The sequence below is a fragment of the Ictalurus furcatus genome, chromosome 19 (assembly GCF_023375685.1).
Source record: "Ictalurus furcatus strain D&B chromosome 19, Billie_1.0, whole genome shotgun sequence".
Taxonomy (NCBI): domain Eukaryota; kingdom Metazoa; phylum Chordata; class Actinopteri; order Siluriformes; family Ictaluridae; genus Ictalurus; species Ictalurus furcatus.
The window spans coordinates 14,351,329-14,365,822 of NC_071273.1; the positions used below are offsets into that span (position 1 = coordinate 14,351,329).

The following is a 14,494-nucleotide window of genomic DNA, read 5'->3' on the forward strand; positions in this document are numbered from 1 at the left end:
CTACAACGCATGTCTTTGGACTGGGGGAGGAAACCAGGGTACCCGGAGAAAACCCCCGAGGCATGGGGAAAACATACAGACTCCATGCACACAGGGTGGACGCAGGATTCGAGCCCCCAGCCACCGTGTTTGGGGGAAAACATATTTTTTTTAAAATCTCTCTTACTCAAAGACAAAGACAAGGTGGAAGGTGGACAGTGTAAAATAGGCTTAATGGTTTGTAAATGCATTTTAATTAGTACACAATATATTAGCAGTTCATCTAAAGTCAAGTCTTTATTATCACAATAACCACAAGTTTGTTAAAAGTTCCTATGACATGCCTAAAAGATAACACACACAAACTGAGAAGAAGTTGGCAAATCTTCTAAGCTGTTAACTGCTATTTGTTATTTGCATGTGTTAACTGTGAGTGTGTGTGTGTGTGTGTGTGTGTGTGTATGTATGTGTGTGTCACCTGAGAGTTCTGCAGTCAGACTGTCTGTGTCCCCATACTCGAACTCCAGGTTGGGGGATTCCATGGAACCCTAAAGAAAAGAACGAAACATACACTTGAGCAGTGAAAAGGAAACACACTGATCATCCTGGATAGCTTACACCGAAACACACTCTTCAGGTTCTGCCACTATTTCCCTTCACTCTGCAGAGGCTTTTTTCCCAGCACTATGCTGTCTGTGTGATTATGCAAATGGCAGGATCAGTGCGTAGAGGAAGTTGCAGGACGCATTTCTAAAGAAGCTGAATGAAATGCACAGAAAAAAATAGTCGACATTTCTGGGAGTGGATTAACCATAATTTCCATCCAGTGATATTATACATACTGTCATGGGTCTCAGGAATTACATTTTGGGCTAGTGATAGTTTTGCATAACACTCCCCCCCACACACACACACACACTGTCTGAATGAACATATCCACAGGACCAGAGGGCAACCACATATCCACCACATGCTTCAAGAAATTCAAGCTCCAGTAGAAACTTAAACATCTGGAGCCTATCGCAGGGGACTCAGGGCACAAAGTGGGGGGGTCACCCTGGACAGGTGCTGTAGTGTTACAATTTCCCTTCACTGGAACTTAAGGGCCCAAACCTGTTCCGGCATGACACTGTCTCTGCGCACAAAGCAAGCTCCATAAAAACATGGTGTGCCAAGGTTGGAGTGGAAGAACTCTTGTGTTCATGCTCTTCAATCTAATTCAATTTTATTTGACTAGCGCTTTTAACAATGGACATTGTCACAAAGCAGCTTTACAGAAATATATACAACCCCAATTCCAAAAAAGTTGGGATGCTGTGTAAAATTTAAATAAAACAGAATGCAACGATTTGCAAGTCTCATAAACCCATGTTATTCACAATAGAACATAGACAACATATCAAATGTTGAAACTGGGGAAATGTACCATTTTAAGAAAAAATAAGGTAATTTTGAATTTGATGATTGCAACACGTGTCAAAAAAAGTTGGGACGGAGGCAACAAAAGGCTGGAAAAATAAGTGTTACTAAAAATAAACAGCTGGAGGAACATTTTGCAACTAATTAGGTTAATTGGCAACAGGTCAGTAACATGATTGTGTATCAAAAGAGTATCTTAGAGAGGCAGAGTCTCTCAGAAGTAAAGATGGGATGGAATCTGGAAGGAAGCGTATGTTGCTCTAAAAACTGTATATACCTTTCAGCATTGATGGTGCCTTTCCAGATGTGCAAGATGCCCATTCCATAGGCACTAATGCACCCCCATAACCATCAGAGATGTAGGCTTTTGGGAACTGGGGTTGTAAATTCCAGATATAAATGTAAAATTTATAAATGCATTGCTAATGAGGGCACCAAAGGAGATGGTGGCAAGGAAAATCTACCTGAGACGACATCATGAAGAAACCTTGAGAGGAACCAGACTCAAAAGGGAACCCATCCTCATCTGGTGATGCTGCGATTATAAATATCATCACGTCTATAACCGTATATATTATATAACATATAGTATATAATATATAGTCAAAAAGTGCTAAATGTTTTAACAGGAACTTATGAATTTATGAGTAAGATCATCAGAGGCATTTCTGAATTCATTATAGTTTTAACATAAAGTCTATTGTACCAAACTCAAATTACTAACTGTTCAGTGATGGAGACTTGAGTGCAAGCTGTTCTTAGCAGATGCAGTCCTAAGGCTATCCAAGGAAGAACATGCACAGCCATCCCTTATGGCTTCTATGCAGTACCATTTACAGTAATCTTATGGTGATCTTTAGGCTGTCCATGTGGGGCCATCCAGTGAGTGATTTTCAGATTTTTAATAAACACAAATGCCTATAGCCACACTGCAAAATCTAGTGGAAAGCCTTCCCAGAAGAGTGGAGGTTATTGTAACAACAAACAGGTGAATAAATCTGAAATGGGAAGTTCAACAAGCACATATGGGTGTGATGCTCACTGTCCACATACTACACTGAAGAGTATATCTTTGAATGCTATAGGAAAAGCGTTATATTTCATATTTTACGTATGCATAAGTATACTCTATGCATTGGCTTCTTGTACATCTCCCACACAAATGTGGTTGGGTGTTTGCAAAGTTGATTTTTAATTGCACCACAATAAACACCTGAGCAGCATGTTTTGCCCGAGATCTTGACAATATGAGCAGTCTGAACGAGACATCTCGTCCCTCTACGCTGTTTCCAGCATGCTGTGTTACACACTCAACCGCCCACGACTTATTCCTGAGAACAGGCGCATCCCAATTAGGTAGAAAATATGTGTATATTTGCAGCTCTATAACATAACTGAGCAAACAAGCACTGAAGTAGGTGCAATACAGACCTATACAACACACACACACTTTTATAGTGAGTGGTGCTTATTTTGGTCTTCAGGAGCAGATGGGACTGAGAGCCAGAGACGAGAGCTCTGACTGAGAGGCACGAGGGAGAGCACGGTTTTCCTCTCACAGACACATTTCCAGAAGGATGCTCCCTGTGTGTCACCACCAAGCGCTCTGTTATCAAGAGTGTCCAATCCATAAATCTAATCTGAAGGGCTATGGACAGGTCAGTACTACTACGAGAATGTGAGATGAGCCATGTGCAAAATGTTATTAGCACATGAAACGACAATTGCAGTCTGTAGCAGAGTCTAATCTTAAATCACAGCACTCAATCTTCTCTCAAAACAGCAGCTGAGAGTAATGCCAGAACAGAGGCATCAGGCTCTACATTAAGAACAGCTCTACCAACCCCCTACTTCAGATTCCATAAATACCAAACATCAACAGCACAAATATACACATTGACAACAGCACTGGCCTGGATCCAAGGGCTCAAAGATCCTATTCCATCTGCCATATTCCATCTTATTTGACCTCTGAATGAGATGCAATCCTATTTCTAGGAGCCTGGAGATTGGTCTATCCTTTAGCAGCAAGTATAATTTAGTCATGAGGGTTGGTGGGAGGGAGCCATGCATGTGTTGCGTGCTTACATCTAAATCTCCTCTGCATTGTGTTAGAAAATCTAGCCTGAAGGATCAAAAAGACTCGAGAAAACGTTAACAGCACTCATCCAGGATCCTCATCTGACATGGTGGAGGGAAAACTGCTACTACTTTATCCTGGTCTGCATTACAGGGGATCTGGAAGTGAACACACAGACTCACATCTAGAGATGCCATTTGAAATTTAAAGACGCCATTTGACAAACCAGCATGTTTTTGGGAGGTGAGAAGAAGCCGGAGAACATTGAGGAAACCAACACAGACACATGGAAAACATGACACTTCAGACAGACAGTTAACCAAGCCCAGGATTGAACTGGCGACCCTAGTGTTGTGAGTCAGCAACACTACCCGCTCCACTACAATGCCATCTGGGGTTATTATTATGATTCTGATTTCTAATCAGTCATTTTACACATGTATCTAATAGGCAAATAAATTCAGACATTTTTTTAAAATATCAATTTCATTTTTAGGTAAATAGTAAATAAATAAATGCACAGTGGGAAGCATTGCATCCTCACAGCTCCAGAGTCCCCGGTTCAACCCTGAGCTCAGGTGTGGAGATACACGATCTCATGTTCACCTGAGTTTGCTATGGGTTCTACAGTTTCCTCCTGCCTCCCATAAAACATGCCGTGATAGGCTGGGGATCCACCGCAACCTTGACCACGATACTGAAGATGAATGAATGAATCATAACCCTAATAAAACTAGAGGAGGAGAAGAAGCCCTTGCTATGATGCAACTGTATAAACAACATTATGAAAAATTCCTCCACCATGTCAGATGAGGGTACAGAATGATGTGCTGTAAAAGCATTGATCAACAACCCTATTCCTGGAGATCTACCTTCCTGAAGACTTTAGCTCCAACAGTAATGATGCCCCCCTGACCATCTAATCAGTGCCTTAAGATGTTTTTAATCAACTAAAACAGGTGTGTTATATTTTGGATGGAGATGAAACATGCAGGAAGGTAGTTCTCCAGGAAAACCACTGTATTAGAGTATGTTTTTGGACCTTCATGCTTGACCTTATAATATAGCGGAGAGGGGCTTTAGATAAACGGGTAAACACTGTGACTCTGACCATCATAAAGCAGTTAGTGAAGATAAATGAATAAGATGGTAAATTAAAATAAATCAATACATTCTTCATCCAAGTATAAATACACCAATCCAAGTATATAGAGGTGCATTACACCGAGGATTATAATAAAGAGATATATTGATTTTACGCAGTGGGGCTGGAGAGGCACAGGCTGAATGGGTCGCACCACATGACACTGCTGAAGTCCCGCAGTCCCACCGTCGGTCATCTGAACTGCAAAATGTGAGATATTTATAGAGCTCACACGCCGTGTCGCCAAAATAAGAAGTCGGGTTACATCCGTTCTGGAGCAAGGGCATTTAAAGCTGCCCCAGCAACAACCACCGAGACGCGCGCGCGCGCTCCGCGTCCTGATTCCTGATACACTCCTGCTCAATGTGTTTATAAGGTGTAAAATATACAGGTACCTCCATGTCGTCCGACTGCTGCATGGCTCGTGTGTGTCTGTGTGTGTGTCTCTGTTGTCTGTCTCCTCCGCTCGTGCACCGTCACACTGACCACGACGCCGCCGGGGTTGCCAACTTCAGAATTCCGCGACGCTCTGATTGGACGCTGAGGCGGTGAGGGGGCGGGGATTTACACACACTGTACACATTCGGCGCTTATAGTCTCGCGCCATGCGATTAAAGGACGACGTTTTTCTTAAGAATACATTAGATCAGCTATTAGGTTGTGTTGTGAGACTCCTTTAAAGACCTCCATTAACTTGAAGAGCATACAGAAAAACATTTCAGCAGAATTGACCATCTCAATACAAGCTCTTGATTGTTAACTGATCGTCATTATGTGATGTAAAAATAAAAAAATAAAAAATGGATGTATTCCTTGTCAACAACACTTTAATTAATTACTAGGGGGAAAAAGTAATTAAGACAAGATCCGTAAATACCACTTATTTTACACAGGGTCATTGGCAAGCCAAGGAACTTGGGGCACAAGGCAGGGGACACCCTGGGCACAGTTGCACACAGTTACTCACTAAACACAATTTGGAGATGACAATCTGCCTATAATGTATGTCTTTGGACTGGGGGAGGAAACTGGAGTAGTCAGAGGAAACCCCGACACCACTGGAGAACAAGCTCCACACACACACACAGTAGAGGCTGGATTCACCACAGGGGTTATTGGCACAGGTGGCCCAGTGCATTAACCTTTCATTAGATCAGCTTTGTTTACAGCATCAGAGTTTGAAAAAACACTGATTCAAGACCTGAATCTGGCTCTGGTCCTGTATACACACAGTGCAGCACATTTTAGTGATTTCCCTTCTTTAATACATACCGTGCAGCAATTCAAGTAAAACACAACCTAAAACTAGTGAAGGGTCTATTGTCTGCCTGGAGAATAAATAACAGAGGACCGTGACATTTGAAAGGAAATGAGATAGGGTTTTGGTTATTTCACAGAAAATAGTTGCCTTTGTCATATTTTATATTCGCTCAACTAGGACTGTCTTGCATAATGATCTGAACAGAGCCTTTAAAAAAAATTATTAAACAGGCCTATTTCATTTCAACATATCCTTTTAGCCCCCAAATTGCTCAGGCCAAAGACAACTTCCCTGTTTGTCCCTCCATGATGGCAACTCTTAAAACTAAGTAAATTACTGGTTTGTAAATAGCCCTTAAATCTCTCTGCTCCGGGGCGCCATATCATGGCCGACCATGCACTCTGACTCCAACTTCCTAACAAGCACGAGGACCTGGACATTTTGTTAGGATAGATGGCATCATGGACTCTTATCAAATATCAACAGATATTAAATAAAAACCTGAATGCCTCTGGCAGAAAGTTTAAAATGGGCCATGGTTGGATCTTAATGACAGGACAATGATCCAAAACATACATCAAAATCAACACAAAAATGATTTACTGACCACAAAATCAAGGTCCTGCCATGGCCATCCCAATGCCCTGACTTGAAAGCCATAGAAAACCTGTGGGGTGAACTGAAGAGGAGACTCCACCAGCGTGGACCTCGAAATTGGAAGGATCTGGAGAGATTCTGTATTGATCCCAACTTCCTAACAAGCTGGGATATGCAAAGAAAATAATTTCACTGTGCTGTCATGTACAGTACTTTTGTTGCCAGCAATTTAGACATTAATGGCTGGGTGTTGAGTTATTTTGAGGGGACAGCAAATTTACAGTGTTACACAAGCTGTGCACCCACTACTTTACATTGTAGCAAAGTGTCATTTCTTCAGTGTTGTCACATGAAAAGATATAATCAAATATTTATAAAATGTGATGGTGTACTCACTTTTGTGAGATACTGTATATGTGACAAATAAAGGCTGCTTCTTCTTCTAATAAATGAATTGGGCCAGACTGGATCAGCCGTAGTGTTAAAGTCACTGTACCAGTCTTTGATGGTGAAGCAGCAACTCAATTTATGGATGAAGCTTTCTGTTTTCTGGTAAATCTATGTCCCCATTATCCTCACCTATGGTGATGAGCTGTGGATAGTGACCGAAAGAATAGTGGTGTAAATGCGGGTGGTGTAAATTAGATTTCTCTGTAGGGTTGCTGGGCTTACTCTCTGTGTCAGGGTGAGGAGCTTGACAATTAAAGAGAAGCATGGAGTAGAGCAAAATTGAGAGGAGGTGCTTTGGGCATCTTAAAAGGATGCCCCATGGATGGCTCTGGTACTAGAGCTATATCAGGCAAATTCCACATGATCGGTACCCCAGGGCAGTCCTGCTGGCAAGATGTGCATGTATCACAGTTATCTTGGAAACATCTGGGGATCCTCCAGGAGGAGCTGGAATCTGTGGCTGGGGATAGGTAAGTCTGAACTGACCGTCTCACCTTTCTGCCCGCATGACCTCCATGAGGAAAAGTGAAAGGAAAAGAAAGAGGAAGTGCTTTTCACTGTATTGAAGCAATTCTGCCATTTTGGGCAGTTTAATTCATATAAAGCAAACATTTATATTTAAATATATTTAACAAAGATTTGTGTGTGTGTGTTTGCAATTGTTTGATATCCATGAGTGCAGAGTATTTTTTTAAATAATTTTTTTAACTAAAGATCAAAAAGTTAAACAATGAAGACAATTTTTCACAGCCTTCCTTGCTCATATTTACCAAGGGTGCCAAAATTAGTGGAGGACATTGTATGTGGTTTGAGGGCTCTGCATTGATGTCTGTACTGCTGATATTTGTAACATGTTGAAATATTCTCCATAAATGATATATAAAAAGAGAAACTGAACAAACTGGCCAAATTCTGAGTGCGTTTTTTTTCAGATAAAGCAATAGTCCACATCATCTTACCCAGCTACCGTTTACTGTGCAAACATCCAGCATGGGGACTTTGGGCATTGTGTGAGTGGTCAGGTTGATCACCAGCTATCTACAATGATAAATCTAACTGTTGCGATAATCTAAGCGTTGCTATATTTGCACACAATCATTCAACATTTGCCACCATGTGTGTATTCCACCATGTGTGTGTTCCTGAATAAACTGGAAAATATCTATTTGGGTACTACCCAAACCCAAACTTCAGTAGAAATGTCCATTCCTTACTTCATTCAGTCGGTCTGATTCACAACACACCATCCAGGGTCTTGTGGAGTCCATGCCTCGACGGGTCAGAGCTGTTTTGGTGGCACAAGGGGGACCTACACAATATTAGGCAGGTGGTTGTAATGTTATGGCTGATTGGTGTATAATTACATTATAGCAGCTGTAAACAGCTGTTACCTCACCAGTCTCTCTTTTTCTCTTTGTTAAACCACAAAACGCAAACTCATGTCCTGAAGACTTCCATGTAGGGAAAATACTTAAAGGTTACTTAAACATTACTTCTGTTACAAAATGCTGATACTAACATCTTTGGAAAGAGTCTCCAAACATCTACTCACAGAAAACTTCACCATACAACAATTATAAAAATTTAAATTATGATTATTAAATAATTTTTTTGTAAAGGAAAAAGTACATACTTTTGACCGGGACATACTAATACCTCATGTAACGGAAGAGAATGTTGTTGCCTAGTTACGCACACTGTTACCGTAAACAATCTGCATGTCGCATTTCAGTTTTTCTTCATTCTTTATTCCTTATATAATTTGTACTATATAACTTATCATTCCCTTGATTTATTTTTCCACATTTTATTTTCACCTCTCTAAAATGCATTCTTGAACTTGGCAAAGCAAAACATCGCAAAGCTCCTACTCCCTTGTGCAAGGAGTTGTGGTGGATATTAGCTGGGGGGGGGGGAAACAGGAAAAAAAAGAAAAAACAGTGCACGGACCCACACTCCGAAAATTTACTGAAAATAGTAGACCATCCGGGTACCTTTGGGATACTCATTTGAACATACTTTTTGGGATGTACCAATTCTAATTTGGGATACTATTTAGCACGGATAGTCTGCCAATTGGGACACAGGAATATCATAGAATGAGCGGTTTAATAAATGTGATTTGAATGTCAGCTGGCACTACGGTCAAAGCTGCTGTTATTTCATGAATAAAACATGACGGAGTGGTGTGACACAGCCCGACACGAACTGGTTACTTTTACCTCCCTGAGGATGATTTTCCTAGAATAGCAATATTCAAAAGTATGTTATTCCTCTTATACCAACACGACTGTCTAACAACCACAATTTCCCTTTAATTAATGAATGATGCATGCTTTTGAACAATTTATCGTTACATTTCATGTTGTATAATGTTGGTTTCTGTTAGCGCTTGTGTTACAGCAGCTATGTTTTTCCTTCAACAGCCTCAGAAGATGAATTAGACCAAAAAAAAAAAAATATTACTGACCCTTGCAAAGTACAAATAAATATCTCCATGTCACACTATCTGCAAGGCAGCTTACATGGCTTTCTTTAATTACGTATCGTAGAGTTTATAAAATAACTTCTGTTTGACGGGGAATTAAACGGTCGATCTTTAACTGACATTTCTGAAAGCGATTGTTGGGGCTGTATAAATATTTTGAGCCTCGGTCTGGACTGATCTGGCTAATTTAAGCAAGGCTATTTCAAACGAGCCTGGATTTTATAAGCTCACTTCATGGAATATCCCCTCCACGAGCAAGCTGATAACACATCCTAATTATAAAGCTTATCTATTGGCTCTGAAGCTAGGAATCTGCTGGCTGACTAGGCATGGTTCACAATAGTGTGCTTGGCCTAGTTTACAAAGCTTCCTAATGCAAGTATGACCTTCAAAATGCAGTCAAATATTAGACCAATAGAAATCACACACAAACCACAAGAAAGACAAGCTCAGCCAGCATTTCACATAGAAGTGCAAAACAAAACACAGGCTGCAATATCTGAACATTTCCTCCAATACATTTTTATGACTTTTATTTTATTCTTTCAGGTTACATATTGATTATTGCTCATCTACCATCAATTTGAAATATTTAAACATCATTCTGACAAAGTAACATTAAAGATTCTCTTATTTGTACTGAATACAATAAATACAGAAGTGGATCTGATTGAGTGCCTATGAAGCTCGTTTCTACACGAGATGCTGGTGTTAACTCGCTGCACGTGCTGCTGTGGGACCACTGATCATGTCAGCCTTAGACACAGGCTCAGATCCTGAGTCAACAGCAACACTGCGACAAAATTCCGGCCTTGCAAAAAAACCTGTACACACACGAGCCCCCTCAAACACACATAAAAATGTATGCACACCCAAATGCAGACAGAAAAAAAAGAAAAGAAATGAAAAAATTTAAGACACATCAAGGTCAGCACAAGTGTCGTTGACTAAACACAGACAGATGGGAGAAACTGACAGTTGGTGATACAGTATGGAGCTTTGGTACATAAACTTAACACCAAGTGTATTAGGGGCATAAAATACTACATCATTAGAGTGACTGCAGAGGGATTTAATGAAGGGTTTGCTGTATAGTAATGCTGAGCTTGGCAACAACCTAGGACAACAAGCAAGGTGAGACCTGCTTAACACTGTTATAATCAGAAAAAACATCCAAAACCAGGTATTTGATTGTAGAGATGTGTGAATCTGATGTAATAACACTAAAATCTAAGACTTGTGTATTGTTGCTCTCTATTTTGCTATGTAGTAGTAAAAGAAGAAAATGGCACAGGAAGCACAGCAATATGGAGTCTGAAGAAACGATTCACTCCCTTTATGAGAAACATACAGAGTTGATCAAAGATGAAACAGTCACCTGTCATAAAGGTCATTTTAAAAGTGTAGTGAAATAAAGAGCCAGATTTTGTCAAATTTCAATAGGCCATTCAGCCAAGGCAGCTTTGAGAGCAGTTATGTCAAAGCAGTTTGTTCCAAACTCCCCTTAAAACACTGAAATGTGCACAGAAGTCGCTCTTTGTTTCACCTAATCCCCCCCATTTTACACAAATCCTGGAGAGCCTGGCAAAGAAACTGGGTACCGGCCTGACTATACATTTGGTATTTCATCAAAATAATCTTTACTTCACAGTATATAAATCGAACTTTTCAGTACATTTAACATTACACTAAAATGTAATAGAACATTTAATTTGCTTCTCTCTATATTAATACAGGATGATTTCATGGGAACAGAAACAGGAAGTAGAAGATAGAAAAATCTTAGTTTTCTGTATAAATATTTAAATATACACCCCTGTGAAGGATTATACAGCCTGAAAAGCATCTGCAATAACATAAGAAAATCAAGAACTAGAGTGGGAGAAATGCTTAATAGAGGGAAAATTTTTAAAACATTAATACTGGCTTCATTTCAATATCGAAACAGCATGAGCCTCTTTGGGAGACACACTGAGATGGTTACAGTCGGGTCATGGAAATAATCCGTATCCAGTTGTAGTGTCAGCAGGGTAAAGAGAGGCTGTGCCCCCACGTTTATCGGTGTCAGTTAAAATGAGTCTTGCTTATTGTGATTAAGAACGGGAAGAAAAAATACAAATCCTAAAATTTGAGTAAAAATCAATTTTTAAAAAATAAAATAATCACTTCTCAATAATGTGAACAAAGGAAAGAAAATATATAATTGGGACCCTTGGACCCAGCCATAACCGTGTCCGAACCCACCATTTCATAAAAAGAAGGAAAAAAAAAACCCCCCACAGATTTAGAAAATAAAGACAAAAGGACATACTGCATGTCCAACACAAAAATCATTAAAGGTCAAAAATGGTACATTGTTTTTTTTTCCAGCTTTGTCAAATCAGCTTAGCCAAGATTAAACAAAAGATCTCTAATTGGATTACGTACAACTAACACAAGAATCTAAAGAGGATGAAAGTTTGAAATTTCAATAAAGATGATGCTAGGATGGGCCACTAGCAGTAGCAGCTCATAAAAGGATTAGAGTTATGCTATTTGTAGCAGAAAATAAATAAAAACTGCTGCAGCCATTGCAAGCCATGCCCAAGGCTCCAGCCAATCAGCACAGAGCCTCCCCCTCCCCCCCACCCCCAACCCCCGAGAGAGAGGCTGAACCCCAGCTTCCCCTGGATTGATGAGTCTGGCTAAATTCTCTAATCTTCATTTTCCATTGGCGATGTGCTTTAATACCTACAACAGAGATTATTATTATAATTATTATTATTAGGTTTGTCATTTTATACGAGGTAACATGTAGATGTTTTTTTTGCACAGAGAATTCAAAAACAAGACCAAAAGAAAAACAGGAAGCAGTAGATGCCATGACTCTGTAGGGAATACTTGCCTGTAGTAATTTGGCTTGAAGGGACCATTTTTGTTTAGGCCTAGATACTTGGCCTGCTCATCGCTCAGCTCAGTGAGGTGGGCGTCAAATGTGGGCAGGTGAAGGCTGGCCACATACTCGTCTATACAAGACACACATATCAACAATGTAACACCGTGTGCAGAACCAAAAAGGCATATCAGTTCTTCAATAACCTTGGCATAATGTGTGCCAGTGACAGTCTATACAGTGTCTGGTGGCATTTTGATGAGTAATAAAAAGAAAACAGGAAGAAGAGCTCCTGAGTTTCAATCAGGGAGTGTAAACGTGCAGCCTTGACTAATTACCTTCCGGATATTCCTCTTGGAAATGAAACAGCTTCCTTCTTATGCCATCAGTCACAGCTTCCTATAGTACTTTTTTATTCAACTTTTTACTGTAATGATGCTAAGGTACAGGATTGAGGGAAGGAGGGAGGGAAGGATGGGTGGATGGGAGCATGAGAGAGAGCAAGAAAGGGTACTGAATGGTGCAGTGAGCACTGGCAGCAGTCTCTGACAGGGTGACCTAAATTCTGCTCTCTCTGCAGAGCCCGTACTGGGACACACATGGTTACGCTCCAAGCAGGAGTCTGCACATGTGCTTAAATCATTCAGCACAGCACAGTCTGCTGACAAACTGGTATAAAAATCCCTCATGACTACATGCAACACAGCAGAACAAAATCTACACACGTAGGCACAATACCAGCTGGCTATATGTGAACAGTGGGTCTGACTCACCAATAAATGCTTTCATTATACATATATTACACACACATAAAAATGTGCATCTTACCCATCTTCTTAGGCAGCAGGTAAACATCCTGTTTGTAGCGGCCCTCTGGAGCATTGTACAGCTCTATCAGAGCCAGAGCCTGGGGGAGGAGACAGAACTTGGTCACCATGACAACAGTGTGCTTGTATGCATAAGGCATACATGCTCACATGAGTGCACACACACATAGGACAAAACACTACCACTGAATAAGCAGGCAACAGCATCTCTACTTGAAAGCAGAAGTAAATACTCAAACACTCAAACACTCAAACAGTAACTACGGCTTTAACGTAAGTGGCACTGCTCTGTGCCTCTCACCTGGGTTGTGGCTGTGATGGACAGGACGAATGTGGGTACAGTAGAACAGCTTAGGTTGAGGAGGCGACCCTAATTGAACAGACATGCATTCAGATAAATATACAAACACCTGCTCTCGCTCTCTCTCTCTCTCTCTCTGATAGTTCACCCAAAAATGAAAATTCTGCCATCAATTACTCCTCCTCATGTCGTTCCAAACCCATTTTGTTCAACTTTCAGAGCACGAATGAAGACATTTTAATGAAACCTTGGAGATTTCTGTCCCTCTGTATACAATCCATGTAACCAAAACTTTCAACCTCCAAAAAGTTCATAAAGGCATCATAAAAGTAATCCATGTGACTCCAGTGGTTTAATCCAAATTTTATGAAGTGATACGAATCCTTTGTGTGCGCAAAAAAAAGAACTAAAATAAGTCTTTATTCACGAACTATTTTCAGTTCCGCAGAGGTCTCTGTCGTGTGTTCACGACAGATCCATGGCGCATGTGCATCGTGTTGACGTGAGAGCGGGCAAAATCTGCATACATCTTTGTTACAAAGATTGCTCTATGTGACTCAGTATGTGTACAGTGTCCCTCTTCCTCTGCTGTAAACAGCAGTATACATACACACATATCTATCCATCTATCTATCTATCTATCTATCTATATATATATATATATATATATATATTATATATATATATATATATATATATATATATATATATATATATACATATACATATATATATATATATATATATATATATATATATATATATATATATATATACACATACATACATACATACACACACACACACAGTGAGGGGAAAAAAAGTATTTGATCCCCTGCTGATTTTGTATGTTTGCCCACTGACAAAGAAATGATCATTCTATAATTTTAATGGTAGATTTATTTGAACAGTGAGAGACAGAATAACAAAAAAAAAAAATCCAGAAAAACGCATGTTATAAATTGTAACAAAAATGTTATAAATTGATTTGCATTTTAATGAGGGAAATATGTATTTGACCCCTCTGCAAAACATGACTTAGTATTTGGTGGCAAAACCCTTGTTGGCAATCACAG

General features: G+C 39.9%; 2 protein-coding genes across 5 annotated transcripts in view; both read right to left on the bottom strand.

Annotated features, from left to right (window-relative positions):
* The window catches only part of strip2 (striatin interacting protein 2), a 44,408-nt gene extending 34,625 nt beyond the window's left edge, over positions 1 to 9,783 (bottom strand). For both annotated transcript variants that reach the window (XM_053649779.1, XM_053649778.1), the window contains exons 1-2: positions 8,145 to 9,783; positions 458 to 527 (exon numbers count right to left, since the gene is read on the bottom strand). In XM_053649779.1, the coding sequence (XP_053505754.1) occupies positions 458 to 527; positions 8,145 to 8,198 (124 nt within the window). In that variant the 5' untranslated portion in view covers positions 8,199 to 9,783. The remainder of the gene's footprint in view (positions 1 to 457; positions 528 to 8,144) is intronic.
* Positions 9,784 to 9,936: 153 nt separating this feature from the next.
* Positions 9,937 to 14,494, bottom strand: part of ahcyl2b (adenosylhomocysteinase like 2b) — a 42,024-nt gene continuing 37,466 nt past the window's right edge. For 2 of the 3 annotated variants that reach the window (XM_053649782.1, XM_053649781.1), the window contains exons 14-17: positions 13,419 to 13,487; positions 13,119 to 13,197; positions 12,303 to 12,423; positions 9,937 to 12,148 (exon numbers count right to left, since the gene is read on the bottom strand). In XM_053649782.1, the coding sequence (XP_053505757.1) occupies positions 12,142 to 12,148; positions 12,303 to 12,423; positions 13,119 to 13,197; positions 13,419 to 13,487 (276 nt within the window). In that variant the 3' untranslated portion in view covers positions 9,937 to 12,141. Of the gene's footprint in view, positions 12,149 to 12,301; positions 12,424 to 12,628; positions 12,729 to 13,118; positions 13,198 to 13,418; positions 13,488 to 14,494 lie in introns of those variants that run through there. The other variant, XR_008388487.1, reaches the window with a different exon arrangement.